Below are 21043 nucleotides of genomic sequence, written 5' to 3' on the forward strand. Positions count from 1 at the left end.
TATATTTATCTGTTTTCCTTGAAGCATGATGGTAGTAATTTTAACATCTTAATTTTCAATGAACATCCTCGAGACACATGGGACGCTCCACTGGGCGGTCACATCAGCCTCGGTTCCTCCCGGGAGTTTTCCTCCAAGGAATCGAGGGTGATGATAGCAGACATTTTTAAAGGACCATAATTAGAATTGAGAAGCTAAGAGTCAATTGGTCAAGTTCTCAACCTCTTGTACAGTCATGGACGCTTCTGGGTCCATAAAGTCTCACCCCACCCTGAGTATTGTGAGAACGGCTGGGAATACAAAGAAATGGCGAAACACGTATTCCATGATGTCCAGGGGGAAACGTTTTGAGGCCAACCATTCCCTATCCGGGCCCCCAACAAGGGGGTAGGCTGGGGTCGACTCAATTTTTTCAAATAGCAAGGGGGGTCGACGAATATGTCGTTTGAAAGGTCTTATCATAACAACAATAATACAGCAAATCAGGGGTCTCTACGTAGCTCCAATTGACAATGGCGTGAAATCAAATGTGGAACATGACCAGCATTGGACAGGACTCCAACTCCTACAGTAGTAATGCTAGACAAGAGTGGGAGCCGGAAAAATGTTCCTACACTGTAGCATGATTCGGAGATATCCGAGCAGTGTCTACAGATACGTACACCCCCCTTCCAAGAGATGGCAAGCGTCCGTACACAAAACCGCATATCATCGCGCCCCCTGAGATTGCTACCAGGAGGACAAGGACCGACATGCACAATCGCAACTCAAGTCAAATTGTGAAGGAGGCACGTAGTTACATGTACAATGTCAACTGAAGGCAAATGGGGGGTGGGCGGGGGGGGGGGGGGGGGTTACAAGATGTTACAACACGCACACCACTAAAAGTCAAATTGAGCTTACCTACTATTTACAGAAGATGTTCGAAATGAGCCCCATTCACTTCTTGGCAGTAGAACAGACGAGTATGAAATGCACGTCGCACTTTGCTGAACGTGTCTGCTATTTGAAAAAAAATGAGTCGAACCCAGCCTACTGTTGCGGTAATGACCGACTTCTGATGCGTTGATACTCTGGTAATTTAAGTTAACTGTTTTACCTTAGGCGTAGTTCTACCAGATGAATAATACGGTACATCGATTTAGATTTTAGAATATTTATAATACTAAATAATACATAAATGGTATGTAGAACCGTAATTACAACTGTCTAATATCGTAGATAATAGGAGACGCGCGCGTAGTATGTTGCACGGCCGAGCTCACATGAGCAAGTCAGTCAGTCTTCTCGCTGCGCGCGCATGCGCCGCAGACGGCTCGCAGCAGAATGCTTTCATTCCCGAACATACTCCCCCCGGTTGAATGAACATAATTCAACTAATCTCCGTCTTTACCTATGGGGAGGAGCACAATTTTTCCAACACTTCTTCTAAACACTCCGTCTTTCGTTTTCACTGTCACTACACGCACTAGTCCATCGTTCCCAGGATGCACCGCTTCCACCTTAGCTAGTTTCCACTGTAGTGGGGGTACGTCGTCCTCCTTCAGCAGTACAACTGTCCCTGGAGATAAGTTTTTGGTGGAGGATGTCCACTTCTGGCGTTGTTGAAGGGAATGGAGGTATTCTTTATTCCACTGCTTCCAAACGGATCTTCTCATCTTCTGTATCAGCTGGTATCTGCTGAGTCTATTGTCAGGTATGAGGGTAAGGTCAGGTTCTGGGAAGGTTGTTATGGGTCTGCCAATGAGAAAATGCCCTGGAGTTAATATCTGGTAATCTGATTCGTCGGGTAAAATGCAAAGTGGTCTTGAATTTAATATTGCTTCAATCTGGCAAAGTAAGGTACTTAACTCTTCGTAGGTTAGTATGGTGCTTCCCATCACTCTTCGTAGATGATGTTTTAGCGATTTAATCGCCGCTTCCCAGAGTCCACCGAAATTTGGCGCTCTAGTCTTTATCCTTATCGGTCCCGCGTAGTCTACGCCACTGTACATGAATGGATAAGCGGCTCGGATTCTGTGCTCCGGTAGATGTCCCATCAGTTGCTTACTAGCTTCTGATTTAAGTCTATGGCATTTAATACAATAGTGTAGGATGTGCTTAACTATTTGTTTTCCCCGGAAGATCCAATATTTTTGTCTGATAGAGGAAAGTAGTAACTGTGTTCCAGCATGAAGTAATCTGCGATGTTCGTATTCAATTAATAGCCGTGTAAGATGGGCCTTAGGAGGCAAGATTATCTGATGTTTAGCCTCAAAAGCGAGATCGCTTTCTTGTAAACGTCCGCCCACGCGAATAATGGAATCGGCGTCGAGAAATGGATACAGATCTTTTATTCCACTGTTCGGAGAAACTTCTCTCTTGTGTGTTAAGTCTTCTATTTCCTGCGCGTAGAATAAGGATTGCGTTACTTTAATGCACGTATCTGTGGCTCGTTGCAAATCCTTGGCATTCAGTTTCGAAGTATAAACATTTCTCTTCGTGGGTCCCTTGCAATTGTCAATGAAAATATGACAAAGTGCCATAACTCTTATCATTCTGAAAAGGTTAGAGAATCTCATAAGAATTTCATCTGATTTGTGGGTAGTTACCAATGAGGTTATTTTCACCTTCCTTCGTTCTGGTACTTCTATAGGTGCATTCATTCCAAAACTGATCTCGTTGATGGCCAACTTTGGATCTTGATCTGATTGGCTTAGAAATGCTGATCCTTGTAACCAAAGTGAGTTTCCCTTTAGCTTCAGGGGTTCGACTCCTCTCGATAACATATCAGCAGGATTATCCTTTGACCTTACATGCCGCCAATCACACACCTGCGTGTACTCCTGTATTTGAGCCACTCTATTTGCCACAAAGGGTTTCCATGTCTCTGGGTCCTTTGCGATCCATGCCAAAACAATCTGCGAGTCTGTATATAAATATACCTTGTTTATTTGGAGATTCAATAAAGGTATCACTTTATTAACTAATTTTGCCAATATAAGTGCTGCGCACAGCTCAAGGCGAGGCAAAGTTATTTTCTTAATCGGTGCAACTTTCCCCTTGCTGCACAATAACCGTGAATTAACTTCTCCTCCTGCAGTTACAGTTCTGACGTAAATGCACGCGCCGTACATTCTCTCAGACGCGTCAGAAAACCCGTGAATTTGAATGTTTATTATCTTCCCTTTAGGTAAAATACATCGTGGAACCTTAATGTCTGAAATGTGGCATATTTGTGCTTGTAAAGCCTTCCATTCGTTTAATACATCTGAAGGTAACTCGTCGTCCCAGGATACATTTAATTTCCATAGTTTCTGTAGAAATTGTTTAAACAGTGCAATAACAGGCCCAATAATTCCGAGCGGATCGAAGAGTTGCGCGATTTGACTGGCAACCCTGCGCTTGCTTAATGTTTCTTGAACGTTCAAATCGTAGCAGGCCAAATTGTTTTCTTTCTTTGCACGTATCGTCGAAGAGCTTTGTTTATCGTAAAGAAGTTTGCTGCAACCAGCAGCCGTATTGTTTCTTTGATTGTTGATAGCTGGGTGATTGTTTACAAAACAAGCGTTGGTGTCTTTCTCTGCTTGATCCCGCGTAGGGGAAGTTATAATGTATTTCTTCCTCCCGTCGACTGGATTGCTGCGTGGATGGTAGGTTGTAAGATGATGTTTCTTCGCCGGTGCGAGTGTAGCCAACTCAGCATTGTGTTCTGGCGCTAGCGACGAATCTCCGGCCGTTAATATGCAAAGAGTGTCAGCGGTGGTATTCCAATTGACACCTAGAGTTTTTGTACTGTCGTCGTTAAACAGAATCGTGTCTTTAACTTCCCGTAGCTCTAAAGGTATAGTTTCCATTACTCTTGCAGAATTGGATGCCCATTTTCGTAGCTTAAATCCTCCTGCCGATAATAATGCTGACAGTTCTTTACGTAGATTAATGGCTTGATTTTCGTCTTCTTCCCCTGACAGCAAGTCATCTATATAAAAGTCTCTCTTCAGTATTTCAGCAGCTTGTGGATAGTTGTGCATTTCGTCTGTCGCTAGTTGTTGTAGGCATTTAGTTGCTAGATATGAGCTAGATGTCAGGCCATAAGTTACAGTGTTTAATTCGTAGATCATCAGTGGTTCGTCGTGAGATTTTCTCCATAATATGCACTGTAATTTCCTATCAGAAGGGTGCATATGAATCATCCTATACATCTTCTCAATATCAGATTTCAGAGCGATTATATGAGTCCTGAAGCGAAGCAGTAACCCGAACAGATCCTCTTGTAGAATCGGTCCTGCACTTTGTAGGCAATTGAGTGACCTGCCACTGGTCGTTTTTGCTGAACCGTCGAATACGACTCGTACTTTCGTCGTGGAGCTGGCTATATTCACAACTGGGTGATGGGGGATGAAATATCGGATGTCTCCCGTTGCGGGCGCCTCTCGCACTTCCTGCACTGCTTGCATGTGGTGTAATCTCTCGTACTCGTTCATAAATTCCACATATTCTTCTTTCAATTCCAGTTCTCTCTCTAATCGGCGTTCTAACTGTAAAAATCTGGAGTGTGCATATTCCAAAGATTCCCCTAATGCTGATCTATCTTCAGTCAAAGGTAAGCGTACCGTGTAAGTGCCATCTTCATTCCTTTCTGTAGTTTGGCGAAAATGTGCTTCCATTTTCTTTTCTTTAGGCGACATAATATCTTCCGACAAATCTTCCACCGACCAGAAACGATGTAAAAGGATGTCCAACGGCTCATCCTGTATAAAGAATGATCTGCTTGGATGTGACGTTGTTCCTGGAGTGTTGCCCACTACAATCCAGCCAAACTGTGTATTTTGTAAAGTAGGATAAGGTCCTTGTTTCGACATCTTCTCTGGCAGTAGGATATCGAAAAATACACTTGCAGAAATTAAAATGTCAATCCTTCCAGGAACATTGAAGTTTTCATCCGCCAGGTCAATATCTGGAGGTATCTCCCATGTCGAAGTATCCATTTTTTCTGCAGGCAAACGTTCAGTAATATTTTTCAAGGCAGAACATTGTGCCTCTACAGTAAATTCATTGAATCTTGATTTTAATTCCACATTCACAGCATAAGGTGAATTTACAGTGTTGGAACTTATTCCCTGTATCAACGTATTTTGTCTCTGTCTTCGTAACCCAAGACGTTGTATCATATCCATACCAATGAGGTTCACTTGAGACCCCGGGTCCAATAAGATGCGGCAAGGCATGTATTTTCCATCTTTGTCCTTTGCTAGAACACAGGCAGTAGCCAGCAAGACATTCTGGTTCTTATTCTTTACTGAATACGATGAACTGGTTCCCTCTCCGACTTGAGGGTTGGAAACACTACTTGCTTCGTTCGCAGCTGATCTTCCTGGAAGGAGGGGAGGTACACGGCGCTCGCCACCCCTTTCTTCGTGCAAACTCGTGTGATGACGCAACCTACAGTACCTGCAAGAGCCGGCGTTACAATTTAACACTGAGTGATTAGCAAAGCTCAAACAATTCGTGCATATGCGGTTCTCATGCAGGAATTTATATTTCTGTTTATTCGTCAATTTCAAAAATGACTGGCATCTGAATAAAGGATGAAAAGGAGAGGCATCTCTGCAATAGATGCAGCTTTTGCCCGATGCAGTAAAATACGTGTTAGATGCTTGTGGCGTTCTTGACCTGACGTTACTAGCAGCTGGTGACCTTGAAAACGACTTCGTTGATGTCGAAGGTTCATTCGCTTCGAATTTCTGTAGATAGTTGCACTTAGCTTCCAAAAATATAAGCAATTCTTCGATGGTACTGAATTCTGTGTTGCTTGATTGTTTTTCAAAGTCTCTTCTCGTACATTTGTCCAATTTAGCTGAAAGATACTGAACGAGAAAAATATCAATTAAGTCCGCGTCTCCCTGAATGTTTCTTAATGCTTCTATAGAACTTCTAATCGTAGTCGTGAACTTTCTTAATTCTGTTACACTTTCCTTAGTGACTGAAGATACATTCAAAATGTCATTTACGTAAGCAGCGGCTATTAACTTTGGATTATTGTATTTGCGCTGAATCAAATCCCAGGCAACCTTGTAATTAGCACCTGTGAGTTGCAAATTCTCGATCGTTTGTAATGCATCACCCTTTAACGAAAGCCGTAAATACTGCAATCTTTGTATGTCTGACAAGGTTTCATTTTTTTCTATGAGGGCTACAAAAATATCTTGAAAAGATGAAAATTGAGTATAGTTTCCGTCAAAAGTTGGTAAAGTTACATCTGGGAGCTTGATTGGAGATTTAGTTTCAGGCTTACATGTATTATTCTTTCTCATCGAGTCTTTGTCTATTATTGAAAGCATTTTCGCTTCTAACGTGAAGTAACTTTGCTCAAGTGACGCTCTCTTCTCGTCGTGAGATTGCTGATCTGATAATTCGGATATCTTGTCCATTACATCCTCTAGTTTTGACCAAACACTGCCGAGTTGCTTATGCCTGGCTACAATTTCGTTTACATGACCACTTGCTTCGTCATAATTGGACACGTAGTTTTGAAGCCGAGTTAATTGTCCTTGAATTACACTGCGTTGTCTCGCTAGCTTCTCAAGCATTTCACTTTCTTCCGGCATTTTCTCAGGCAAGGTTAGGAATATGAACAAACAAGCACGGAAAAGGAAAATAAAAGGATTTACTCACGTACATGGAATCTGCAGCCGTCGATAATTCCTCTGCTCTTGGCAACCCTGTGACTGGATCGTGCTGTCCATTGATTCTCCTAGCTCGCTCTAATTTCCCCTCGCGCGGCGTGGCTGAAGTGGCGGGAAAACTGCTTTGTTCTGTAACTTCACTGTACTTTCACTGTCCGTAACACTTCACTTCACTAAACTGCACTTTCACCAGTCCCGTCGTTTACCGATATCCGTAATTCATCCGGTTTTGCGGAGGACCATATGTTGCGGTAATGACCGACTTCTGATGCGTTGATACTCTGGTAATTTAAGTTAACTGTTTTACCTTAGGCGTAGTTCTACCAGATGAATAATACGGTACATCGATTTAGATTTTAGAATATTTATAATACTAAATAATACATAAATGGTATGTAGAACCGTAATTACAACTGTCTAATATCGTAGATAATAGGAGACGCGCGCGTAGTATGTTGCACGGCCGAGCTCACATGAGCAAGTCAGTCAGTCTTCTCGCTGCGCGCGCATGCGCCGCAGACGGCTCGCAGCAGAATGCTTTCATTCCCGAACACCTACCCCCTTGTGGGGGGCCCGGATAGGGAATGGTTGGCCTCAAAACGTTTCCCCCTGAACATCATGGAATACGTGTTTCGCCATTTCTTCCTATTTCCAGCCGTTCTCACAATACCCAAGTTGGGGTGAGACTTTATGGACATACCGTGCGTCCATTTCGATCTGCAGCCGAGAGATCGGGAGAAGCGTGGCGGGCGGCGCTGACGGAGATGCCGACATTTGCGGCCTGAAATGCCCGCTTATTTTTATGGACATATGCAGACATTTATATAAATATTGCAAAACGAGCACTAACCTGTGTTATAAGAGTATGGTTTTAATTTTAGTAGCTTAGTGACTGTATGTGCCGATGATTTTGACACGCCCACCTCTTGTGAAACACGGCGTAGAGGTTTGTTTGGAGAACGTTCTAACGCTGCACCAATATCATCGAGTTTTGCTTCGGTTAGAATCCGTCGTTTTTGCTTAGGTGTTTTAAAATTTAACGATACAGTTTCTCGTAATTTAAGGACAAGATGTCTAACCGTATCTCTGTGTGGAGTTGAAACGCATGGGAATTTCTGTACAAATTACCTACACACGAGTTTGTTTTCACGTACGTGTCATACATAAAAAATCTTTGTTCTAACGTGAATCTTGCGGCTGGCATTCCAATCGTCTCACTGACACGTCACACATACACACTACAATAACACAAACAAGTAACTGCAAGTAACCAAGAATAACACTCTTGCGCACAGTACGAAATTAACACGCTCTTGGTTTACATTGCTCGCCACTATATTTACAACTCTGTCTTCATCTAGTCGCGAAGGAACAAAAAACTCGAGCTCGGATATTTCGGATTGCGAGGAAGCTCACGAAAACCATTCACTTTTATCGGTTTCGTCTGCAGTGTAATCCTGATACAGTGTTGCACATTCGAAACCTCCAAACGATTCCCATGGCCACAAAACTCTTTCAAGGATATAAACTTAAACAGGACGTTACTGGTCAAAACTATGATTAAAATGCTTTATTATGTGTGGCTCTTAACATCGTTTCTATAGCGTATTTATTTGTGTATATAAGAGCAGAACTTGGATGAATTACAGAAGAACTTTTGCGTGTTATAACACAGGTTAGTGCTCGTTTTGCAATATTTATATAAATGTCTGCATTCATTCATTCATTCATTGTTTTCTGCCTAATTGGCAGGTTTTTCACTGCAATCTCCAGCTTTCCCTGTTCTCTGCCTTACGCTTCGTAATAGCATACGACCCAGTTAATTTAATATCATCCATAAGCTGATATCTCTTTCTTCCACGGACTTTTCTTCCTTCAACCATTCCCTCCAAGGCATCTCTTAGCAGGCAGTTTCTTCTTAGACAGTGTCCTAACCAGTTTCTTTTCCTCTTCTTGATGGTCTCCAGTATAGATCTTTTTTCACCAACTCTTTTCAGTACGGCTTCGTTTCTTACCTTGTCTGTCCATTTTACACGCTCCATTTTCCGCCATGTCCACATTTCAAAAGCTTCGAGTCGTTTCTCTTCATTTCTTCTCAACGTCCAGGTATCTGCACCATATAGTGCTACACTCCACACAAAACATTTCACTAATCTCTTCCTTAGACCTATGTCCATGGGTCCACAAAAAACATTTTTTCTTCTATTGAAAGCTTCTTTTGCTATTGCGATTCTCATTTTCACTTCTTGGTTGCAGCTCATGTCACTGCTTATAGTGCATCCGAGGTACCTGAAGCTATCCACTTGCTGGATTGTTTCACTGTTTGCTCTCACATTAATATTCCTTGGTTTCCGTCCTATAACCATTGCCTTTGTCTTCTTTACATTAATCTTCATTCCATACTGCTCACAGCTGCTGTTTAACTCTTCTAACATACTATTTATGGATATTTCATCCTCAGCGAATAATGCCATGTCATCAGCAAATCTTATGCAGTTTATTCTTCTTCCTCCCAATTTGACACCTCCTGTGCCCTGGAAACAAGTTTTCACTATATCTTCTAAATAGATATTAAACAAAGTAGGCGATAGGCAGCATCCTTGTCGTACTCCTCTTCCAATTTCACAGCCTTCTGTCATTTCGTCTCCTGTTCTCACTTTAACTCGTTGATTCATGTATAAGTTGCTTAGAAGTCTTCTCTCTTTCCAATCTACACCAATTTTCTTCAGAATTTCTAAAAGTTTAACCCAATTCACTCTATCAAAGGCTTTCTCCAGGTCTACAAATACTACAAACACCTCCTTTCCTTTCTCTAAATATCTTTCCCCAATGGTCCTCAGTAAACCAATTGCATCCCTTGTACCTCTTCCTTTCCTGAAACCAAACTGTTCTTCCTCTAACTCGCCACTGACCTTCGAGTATAGGCGTCTGTTCAGAATTCTTAGAAGAATTTTTGCCGAGTGAGATATCAAGCTGATTGTCCTGTACTCAGAACATTTTCTGGCATTGCTTTTCTTCTGCAGAGGTACCAAAACAGTCTCCGTGAAATCTTGTGGCCAATCCCCTTTCTCATAGATTTCATTGCATAAGTGCAGTATTTCTCTTTTTCCATCTCCCAGGCATCTGATAAGTTCAACAGGAATTTCATCAGTGCCCGTTGCTTTCCCATTCCTCATTTCTTTGAGTGCTTGCTCAAATTCTTCATTCAGGATATAGTATCCTTTCTCATCATCAGGCACGTCGTCTTCATTTTCTACATTCAGACTGTCTGGGCGATTCTCTTTCTGGTAGAGCTCTTCAACGTACTTTCCCCACACATTCGATATTCCTTTTTTGTCTGTGATTTCACATCCTTCCTCGTCTTCTATCATCCACATTGTTTTCCATTTCTTCTTTTGGAAGCCCAAGCAGTTTACTTCACGATACATCAAGTCATACCTTCCTCTTTTTTCCAGTTCTTCAATTTCTTCACATTTTTGTTTCATCCATTGTTCTTTTGCCCTGTCAGTTTCTCTTCTTAGCTGGTTATTCAGTATCTTGTAATTATGTCTTCCCTCTTCTGTATTTACATTCTTCCATTTTCTCCGTTCCTCCATTTTTTCCAGCATACTTTCAGTAATCCATGGTTTCTTTGCACTTTTCCTTTCCCTGTAGCCTATTGTTTCATCCACTGCCTTCTGTAAGCAGCTTTTTATTCCATCCCACATCTCATCCTTATTGATACAACTAGCTTTAAACTTATTATAGTTTCCTTGGAAATGTTCTGCAAATTTTTGTCTTTCGTCTTCTTCCCTTAGCTTCTCTAAGTGGGGTTTCTTGCTCACCTGGTTTTGGGTTATCTTCTTCAATGTAAGATTGATTTCTCCTATTAGCAAGATGTGGTCTGAATTAATGTCAGCTCCTGGCAATGTCTTCGCATTTTTCAAACAATTTCGAAATCTTTCTTGTACCAGTATGTAATCTATCTGGTATCTTTTACAATCTCTTGGACATATCCAGGTGTACCTCCTTCTCTTATGTTGCTGGAAGAGTGTGTTTCCAACAATTAGGGAGTTTCTTTTACAGAAATTTACCAGGCTTTCCCCTCTCTCATTTCTCTCACCTAATCCATATCTTCCTACTGTACTTCCATCCTGCCTTTCTCCTACTACAGCATTCCAATCACCCATTACGATAATGCACGATCCCTTTCTCTCTTTTTCCATCAATTCCTCTATCTTCTCATAGTTTTCCTCCACTTCTTCTTCTGACAACCCACTATGTGGCATATACACTTGAATTAACACTAAGTCTTTCTTCTTTCCTTGAAGTTTCACCATTATAATCCTGTCATCCACATAACGCACTGCTATAACTTTATGTTTCACACGTGGTCCTAGCACTATTCCCACACCACGATTTCCTTGTTGATCACCTCCAGAATAAAACATCTTGAACTCATCACTCACTATTTCACCATTCTGTTCCCACCTCACTTCTGATATTCCCATAACATCTACTTTGTTTCTTCTCATTTCTGCCTTTAAGTTTTCTAGCTTTCCCGACTGTAACAGGGTTCTGACATTCCACGTTCCAATCCTTAATCTTACCTTCTGTTTGCTTCTCTTTTCCCCATCAGTGTCCTTTGTCATAACGTGTCCTTCCCAGACATCCCCCTCCCGGACATCCGAATGGGGGGCTAGTTTACGTCCGGAATATTTTGCCTTGGAATGACTCATCATGATTGCAGTTTTTCTAGGGAAAAGATATATGCGGTAGCTTCCCGTTGCTTTCCGCACACCACTCTCTCTTTCGCATCTTGAAAGATCCCAGGGGGCCCCAACGAGGAGGTGAGGAGAGTGGATTTGACTAAATGAGCCCTCCGGACTTCACCGAAATTCACTGCACCAAACGTATGGTGTTTGGATATAGGTTGCATATCAGTTCCATCAGGGTTTTTGACTCAAGGTCGAGAAATCCCATTTAGCATATGTCTATAAAAATAAGCGGGCATTACAGGCCGCAAATGTCGGCATCTCCGTCAGCGCCGCCCGCCGCGCTTCTCCCGATCTCTCGGCTGCAGATCGAAATGGACGCACGGTATATCGTGGTATGTAGTAAATAATCTCGAAACCACCAAATTTTAAATTACCTTTATTGCATAGGAAGAACCTGGGGATTAAGAAGCGATGCAATGGAACACTAATGTTTGGAGGTCACAGAAAGTCTTGTGTAATTAGAAACCTAACATTTTAAAAGAGAAGTCATTCGAATTTGCTTTGAACAGTTTAAAAACTCATCCGAATTCACTTGTTACTGGAGATTCCCAACACGACTTTCTTTGTGGTGTTATTAACCGACAATAAGTATATTTTCCATTCCTGTTATGTTATTGCATTCAGAAACGCTATCGTAAGTAGAGTCCATCCATGCACATCGGCTGCTGCTTGGATAACTGTGCACACAAATACAGATATTCTGTTTCCATAAAGCTAACCACCGTCTTCTCTCTTTCAGATGCCAACAACAGTCAACAATTCTGCTCTAGGTAAGTACTTCCTACCTTAGACTGGCTTGGGTTTCTCATTGTTGTAGATGTAGGTATGCCTTGATGGCAGAGTGTGTTGAATGGTCAACACATGATCTCGCCATTGCAGGTTTGGATTCTCATTCTGATCTGGGCTGCTTTGTAAATGTTCCTCATCAGTTTCATCTGATCATTAGCTAATCTGCATCGTCGCGATTAGCCTAAAGTACAAGAGACGTGAAAGATGAAAATATAAATCACATATTTCATTTTATGATTATATAGGATATATACATAATCAAATAAAAAAAATATATTTTGTATTCTCACTGAACAGAAAGCTAAAAGAAACTTGAATAGCTTATGGGTTGTTCGATAAAAAAGTGGACTGGGCCTGTGGTTTCGGTGTATGTAGAAACAAGGAAAAACATATTATTTTTATTGATGCACTTGTCTATTACGCATGTTACATGCACATTGTTAGTGTTCTGTTTTATTCCCAGGTAGACATTCGACCGTTAAACGTGAATGAGTGTGGGGATAGATTCCTACAGATATCGAATGGCCTGGTCGTGGCCTTGTAATCAAGGGATCCCGGGTTCGATACCCGGTGGAGGTACGTAGTGGTTCGGATCCCACTTTAAACTGTAGGTCCAGTCCCAATTAGCCTTACTATCCATAAAGGGGACTTAAAACACCAACCAACTGGACGTGGCAGGTCCGCTGCACTACTTGTTTTCGGAATTCTTTGCACCAATTAAACACTGCCGTATGCTGCAAAGCGTCATCCCCGTACACCGCATTTAACCGGCGAACAATCTCTGCTGGCAGTACACCTTCAGCACACAGGAACTGAACCACACACCATTGCGCATATCTGGAAGAATCCATCCCTACACTCATTCACTTTTGACGGTCAAACGCAGGGGCACCGAAACCGGGATTGGAGGGTTTCTCGCTTGCCCCCCTCCCTATAAGGGGCCCAATGTATAACATGCAACAAAATTTCATGTTGTGACAAAATATTTTTTGTATAATGGGAAATGCGTCAAGTATTTGAGGACTCTGTCTGCGAGAACATTTACTGTACGTCCTTATTTCCTCATATTTCTAGTTTTTTTAATTATTTATTTTATTTAAGGTCAAAAAGTTATGCATATAGGCAGGTCCTTTGCATACAACAGGCACGAAAATACGTAAGATTCTACTCTGAAATGGGCACTTCAACAATGCGGGGACTATCACTCAGTTGAGCGTTTATAGTTTAGAGTGTCTGTGCATTTACTCTTATTTCAGTATATCTTCCAAATACGCAGTAAATTACGGAAAAAAAACATTGTATATTATAATTATGAGCAAGAATAGAGGAAGAAGTATGGGGATACTGTAGTCCTTGTGTCCTTTAGTGAGTCAATCCATCGAAAAATATACGCCTTTGTTTTCCACACGAATGTAAGCTACTTTTTACTTCTATTGTCGGCGTCTATTGTCGTTGTATATGGGTCTCCTCACGTTGTGAACTTCTGAGGCGCCAGCATTTGGAATGTTTTGGCTCTCATTTCGAAAGACACAAAATAAAGGAATGAGAAAACGAATAGCAGTAGCAGCGAATTGTGGGTGGATGTTGTTGATGTTAGGGTTGAGAAAGGAGAACGAAGAAAAAAAGAACAGGAACGTTGACTATTTCAAGAATAAATCCAAAATGTAAGCAGTATCTTGCTTTGCAACGATTAGTACCCATAGTGCATAGGTAGCACAACTTTACAACCGCAGAAAGTGCTTGCTTTCGACGCTGTCTTGTTGCGAGGAGGCTGTTTGTGCCTTGCATCTCTTCGAGAACTATTTTCGAAGTACGATGACCCAAAAACGTCTTAAGGCGAGGAGATACAATTACGCACCAATTGTGCATTTATTTCAGTATCGCCCGAATGGGCACTGCTACTAAAACAAACCCTGGGTGTATCCAAGAGTATGAATTTCTCTCCATGTTGCAAGTGCAAACATTTTGTTATGTTGATTATTAAGCTGGACACGATGTTTGAAAAATATGATTAATAATAATATTTGGAATCCCATGTATTCCTTATGGGGAATCAACTTCAACATCAAGTTGCGGCTAATGAAATGGAAGTTTCGACTTTTCCGCTGGTGAAATTCATCTTCAAACTGTCCTCTTCCCGTTGACATCTGTTTCTATTCCATCGGAAGTTTTATATTCACAAGAGAATGAATCAAATCATACACCCATATGATCAATGCTTTTTCCCTTGCCTCCTCGCAGTGTTGCCAAACCTGATGGGCATAAAAGAACTAAATTTCACCTTAAATGGAGTTAAATCTGACTCTCATGGATCTAGATTTACGATGGCTGGATAAAGTGCCTTCTAGGGTAATGTTAGTTGTCAAAGGGGTGGGGCACTGCTATTATCGTTAACTGTAAATTGATGACAATTTATTCTTAATTTTCAACATCTAGATCCGGCGGCATCGCCCATCTCAATAATCCACCGATGGTGGTATGAAATCGAAAGTAAGGAATTCCCTGACGACAATATTATGTCAATTTCACGTCTAACATTGCGCTATAAAGAAGTAGCTGGGGAGATAATAGAGAGTGGAGAGATGCAGCCAATATAACAATATCACGTCACATGCAAAATGTATAATTATGACGAAAGGTGGTCTATGTGGGTCGGAACCAGTGATGGCATCATAGTGGGGCACGGGGGGTGGGCGTCCCAGTTCACAGCCGAACGAGTGCACGAAAGATTGATTGATTGATTTAGTTTATTTTACTTCGCGTTTTGTGCCTCTTGGCTAATTTGCGAAGATGGGGATGAGTGATGAAATTGATGAATGGACATTCGCAAACAACCAAGCCCGAGCGGGATTCTAACCCGGGACCCTTGGCGTTGCAGCGCGATGTGGTAACCACTCGGCCACAGGGTCCGGCTAAAGTGCACGAAAGAGCCAGATCTGGCTCCAAGAGAGCTAAGTTGGCACACTGCCATGGACGGAAGGGCTTGGGAAGACTCCCGTGGAAATTGTATCGCATGCCCTTAATTCTGTGGCGCTGTGTGAAATACATAAGGAAAAGCTGCATAATGTTAACACCAGTGGCGTAGCATGGACATTTCGGGGGGGAACGCCGAGTCCGAAGGAAGGGTCGGCCCTTTCTTGCTTAATAATTTACTTATGGTATTAGTCGCCACAGGTATTGTTTATTTGCCTGAAGTCAGCTGGGTTTTCAGACCTACTATAACGGCTGGGGATACGTCGGGCTGACCCCCCGACTATTCCAATACTGGTTGAAATGTTTTAAACTCTGGTGTTTTATACCTTTTTTAATACCTTTCTGCATGACGCAAGTCATTAAAAACCTACCTGAATCACAAGCGCCTCTGCACAACAGTAGACGTCATTGTTGTGGGTGATCCAACTACTGATTGATTTGGTTTATTTTATTTCGCTTTTCTACCACTTTTGGTTAATTGCGAATATGAATATGAGTGATGATATTGATGAAGGGACACTGACAAAGAACACCCGTACTCACGCCGGGATTCGAACCAGGGACCTCTGTCGTCTTGGCGCACTGTGCAAAGCAGAGTGGATGATCCAAATATCGTACACTCACTGACGTAACAGTGCCGATTAGTAATTCAGACCACTGTTTATTACATCTTGAGAATGCTGATAAACATTTTAAAATAATTTTGTCCAGAAACCATTCGATGTTATGAGTTTTCAAATGAATGCTAAACATTTCCATTGACACAATATTAAGTAGTTAGATAATAACGAAAAAAAATACAATAAAAAAATTAATAGTTTTGCTGGTTAAGTGGTAGAGCAGCCACAGGCTGAATTTCTACCACGAGGACTTCACCAACTTATTTGACAAAAACTGTGTTGATCTTTTAGTTTCTAATGCACATCGCTTTTCGTGCGATAAATTAAACAATGCAGTGGCCATTAAGAAACAGTATATTTGAGATTGGTAAAGTTACGTCAGTCAATATTGCGTATTGTAGCATCACATAGCACAGTTGCATGAGCGCGAAGAGCGAAGAACCGGGTAGGAATTCTGCCGCTGTCGTCTGCTTCAGAAGGCAGAAAGGGTCACATGAACCAATCACGGTAGACCTCTCGTACGCTGGCGTAAGAGAGCCCATTTACGCGCGTGCTGTAGAAATGGAAGCTTTCCCTCCATAAAGGCAGCAAGGAATATAGGAGTCCTGTACGCCGAACCTGCTCGGCGTCCGGCCGGGAAAGGCATTGAAAAGAGATGCTAGAACGAGTGTTGAGAGTGGAGCGTTGCAAGCGGATCGCAAAAAATAGCTATTATAATGCCATGAAGGTCAAACATATTTGAAATTAGTCACGTTTTACTTTATAATCACAGCATTTAAGCTTTATTGAAATTTTAAATCTGGGAACGCCGGGCGTACGGGCGTACTATAACGCTACGCCACTGGTTAACACTAAAGAGATCAATGTTGTTCCCCTTTGTAAAACACTGGTAGAAGTTGAAAATATTCTGTTTTGCAATATGTCACTGTTTTATTTAGTCAGGATTAGTATTTTTTTTTACTTATACCTGTAAACCTCTATGCTACTTCATACCGCACTACTATGCATTCATATAATGCGTAACCAACGTTACATGTAAAGTATTATGTTGTATAATTATATTTAATCACAATATAGTGATTTTTGTCCAGCTAAACAAAATCGATGTACACATAAAGTGCCACATTTTGTAAGGTTGCCACTTTATCTGAACAGGAGTGTACCTTGATATGTATATAAATATGTTTTCAGAGTTAGTAATTGTAATTACAGTTTTTCAAAGGTTAACTCAAGTGTTTATTCTGAGATCTTTATTATTGATCTTGCATGTCATGCAAATTCTATTCATGCTTCATTGTGTTTTATATTCGTGTATATGCGACGATAATTCTCCTTTAATTTACTCGTTTCCGTCTTCCAGAAAGTGAAAGAAACTTGTTTGAATCATAAATTAGTTGCCAGTATGTTCTAATACATCCGCAGATTCCTATTATCGATTTTTGATGACTTGCTCTATTTGTAAATTATCTCGGATGTTTTTAATCTAACGCACCTCAAAGTGACATCATTACTCGTCAACCAATGTCTTTTAACTAACAGCAGTTGACTCACCTGTTACCAACCCACCTTTGGATGTCACAAAACTTCACAAACATTACCTTATTGGGATTATTTTGATCTCACCTGATAGCCTACATTTGAGCTTTTAAAAATTTTCGCCAACATTCTTGAGTTGACTTAAGAATTTAGTAAGATGTGTTTCTTCTCTGCATTGCAATCTGTTAGAAGAGTGATTGAAGATCCAACCTGCCCAAAGAGGTTCTTGAGAGGTAGAGGCATTTCTCATTGCCTTTTTTTCATTCTACGTCCATGGACCAACTTAACGAAATAGCAATTCTTCCACGCGCAGAAGCACGATACAAGCGATTTAATGTGTTTCGTTCCTTCTTACTTTGTTCGAAGTGTTCCTTGACCAGGTGACGTCATGGTGGCGGAATGCAAGGCCCCTTTTTGTGGTGTGGTATGCCTGTTAGCCATGTCTTCATTTGGTAATGCGGGTACCAGGACACACAAAGTCGCGTGGAATCAGGGATTGCAGTTGCATGTTTTCTTTTAATGTGACCAGCATGCGGCAAGCAGGAATTTTGTTTCAAATACTTTGTTCTTTGAAGGACGCATTCGTAAACAGGAGATGGATGACGTCATCACTTTATTTGCAGCATTATTTCAAAGATGGAAACATTGATGTTTAGAATCTCCCGATCATTCCATGTCTGATTCTATACTCTGTCCCGGGAATTTCTAGAGCCAGGAAACGTAAACAAGTCTCTGCGCAAGTAGTAACTGGAAAGGGCTCGACCAATGAACACGAGAGAGAGAACGGGATTGTTTGGAGGGGGTAAAAAGGGACTGTAGCTACCAGCAGTTTGCAGGAGTGTGTACTGCTTCGCTCCGCCTACTACCTTTCTCCCTTTCTTTCCTTGCTCCAGAGATTACCGGGATAGAGTATACACACACCTGCTTATTGTTTCCACCTATCAACACTCGGTGTTTATAACGTCAACTCTCAGACTTCGTTCACTGCTTTGTACAAAGAAGCCAATTCGGGATCCAAATCACAAAAATGTGTTCCCGAGGAACCATTGATTACAAAACGAAAGTGCACGATGTCCTAAACAATGTCCGAACATTATTCATAGAAAAAAACAACAGCGTGATTCCCAATAAAATGTGTCGGAATTACCATTTTTAAACTTCGATTTGAAAGCTGTTCAAGATCAGAAATAGTAAAAAGGTTCTCATTTACCACTTTATTTTTCTCCCGAGTTATTTACTGCTTTCATTTGAAAATTTTGATTTCTCAAAATTTCCGAAAGGAGCTGTAGCATCCTCGACTCCCCCCTTGCGTACGCAAGTGTCTATCATTACTCATTTTTCTCATGCATCCTACATGCTGATACGTTTTGCAAAAAGTTTGTGTTACGTTCACTTTATTCTCGGATAGGCTAATCGATACTGGATGTACACTTGGATACGCAATTATTGTTCTGCAAATTGTCCTTGAGTATTTTCATTAATTTTTTCTTGCTTCCTACGTGCTTTCAAGAACTGAAGTTTTGTGTGTGCAGGTGCAGAAGTTGTAAGCAGCTTGCTTGATGTTTTATTAAATTCTTAAAGCTCCCGTTGCGTAATACGAAGTGAGTAAACCTGCTGATGGACAATTTGCTTGGTAATACTTATTCATCCCACTCTACAATGTACAGTGAAATCGAAATAAATGAGTCTCGGAACCGGTTTATTATGAGGCAACAGCGTTATATTGAGGATGGCGACTGGTTTAAATCAAACACTGTGTCAAACAAAGAGAATAACCATGATGAACATAGGGTTGTCTATCTGGGCGATGTTAGCCTAATTGTCGTAACATGTTTCTCTTTCACAGAAACTATTAGGTACATGAAAATGAAATTTTAACATTATAGTATCCCAGTATTCGTTATCACTATAGCAACAGGTTTTCCATCAATGCGACGATATTTATATTTTAAATCGTCAAAATAAATCTTTGTGCACCTTACTCAACAAAAAAAACTTCTCTTAATTACTATTTGCCGATCTTAAACCACTATCATTATTTATCACTTTGTACCAAGGTGGATTGATTTAAATCAGGTGATTTAAAAAGAAATGATTGATTTAAATTACTTTAAAGAAATAATTTATAGAATAATGTTCATAAGGATTTTGTAGATATCAGAATAATTTTTGGTGAAAGTACATTAATCTCGTAATCATTTAATGCTGTTTGTTAGGCTCTAAGAAAGGAAAAAAAAACATGTATACTGGTGGGATGAAGCTCATACGAAAGCAAATATAATATGTAAACTGTAAAAACATTTAAATTTCTCTTGATTTAAAATGCAATAACTTTTATAGGCAAAAGTAGCAAATATTTTGTGTAGAAAATTTACACAAAATACTAATCACGTTGAACCAACCATAAGTAGTGTCATTAAAAAAAAATCCAAAATTCAGCTACAAAAATATGTGGAATTAAAAATTATAGAGTACATCCAGATTGTTTAATTTTCACAGGAAGAAAACGTACTGCAATTATTATAGTTTCATTAGCACACTCAACAAATATTTTCATAGTAGGTTCATATATACAGCATCAGAAAGAGAAAAATTAATATTTACATATAATTTTTTATTTGCTTTAATCAAACTGTTCAAATATTTTAGAGGGCCGTTTACTAGAAAATGCCTCTCTCTAAAAATCACATCTATATGTATGGCGCCAAAAAAATATACAAGCAGTTTTAAGCGTGTTTTTTTTTAAAAAAATCGATTTAAATAAAATAAATAATCAAAAATGAATTTTTAAATAAAAATCGTTATTTTTATCCACCTTGCTTTGTACATTGCACAGAGGTTTTCCATAAATCGATTTGCATTTACTTTTCTTGTGGGTGCGGTTTCGATTGCTACAGCAATCTTCTTGGTATCTATAAATGTAAACAAACAAAAAACGTTGAGAGTTGAAGTACAGCGCCTGTAGTTGAAGGTTGCATTAGCAATCGAGCCTGTGCTCAGTTGAGGGTAAGTGTGGACAGATTTGTGAAGAAGCTCTGAGCTATTTATAAAGAGAAAAACATCTTTACCATTTTACACGATTACTGATTATTATGTTAAACAATATCCAGGGTGGCTATTCACCGGGAATTCTGCGTGAATTTTTCTCCGTAGACGTGAAAAATTTCAACATTTATTAATCCAAATCCCATTCAATTTAAACATATTTATGTTTGTCGTGAGGCAAGATTTTCAGTTTAGCTTTTATTTTTATCGAGGAAGGAAAAGAAAGCTGCGTAGAAAATAAGAGAATTCTCTCAATCTAATTACTTTGTTACTGTCCTTTGAAGAATATTCTATCTGAGAGACGGAAGATTATTGCAAATAAGACATCTGAAAGTTGATTAGTTAAATTTGAGTTTGAAATTATTATACAATTAACAATTCTTCGTAGATTAGTATATCCCGTAACATTTGTGTCTTGTGTTTGTGGATTTTTTTGTCAGAGTATGTGAAATGGTAAATGTAAAGTCCGCATCTTAAATTAAGTATTTTAAGTATATATATATCTTTAATTGAATTGAATTAGAAATGTTGGATATATTGGAATCACACAGACCCTTTATATTGTTAATATAATTGTGGTGAGAGGCGGTAACACGCAAGGTTGAAGTAGAGAAAACATCTGCTTTTACCCTTGGAATTTTTGGAAAGTTCGCCTTTA

General features: G+C 40.3%; 2 protein-coding genes across 3 annotated transcripts in view; one reads left to right on the plus strand and one right to left on the minus strand.

The window, feature by feature from the left end:
* The window catches only part of LOC145991062 (putative G-protein coupled receptor No9), a 648328-nt gene that overhangs the window by 143823 nt on the left and 483462 nt on the right, over positions 1-21043 (plus strand). For both annotated transcript variants that reach the window (XM_083126774.1, XM_083126776.1), the window contains exon 2: positions 12162-12192. The gene's annotated coding sequence lies outside the window, so the exon portion shown is untranslated. The remainder of the gene's footprint in view (positions 1-12161; positions 12193-21043) is intronic.
* On the minus strand, positions 1377-6587 carry LOC145991818 (uncharacterized). Its single transcript, XM_083127864.1, has one exon. It carries the CDS (start codon positions 6585-6587, stop codon positions 1377-1379), a length of 5211 nt encoding a protein of 1736 aa, XP_082983990.1.

The sequence above is a fragment of the Lepisma saccharinum genome, chromosome 8 (genome assembly GCF_977018435.1).
Source record: "Lepisma saccharinum chromosome 8, izLepSacc3.1, whole genome shotgun sequence".
In the NCBI taxonomy this organism is placed as follows: domain Eukaryota; kingdom Metazoa; phylum Arthropoda; class Insecta; order Zygentoma; family Lepismatidae; genus Lepisma; species Lepisma saccharinum.

Bases quoted from the DNA above. Each gene is read 5' to 3' on its own strand.
- LOC145991818 (XM_083127864.1), bottom strand. From the start codon at position 6,587: ATGCCGGAAGAAAGTGAAATGCTTGAGAAGCTAGCGAGACAACGCAGT.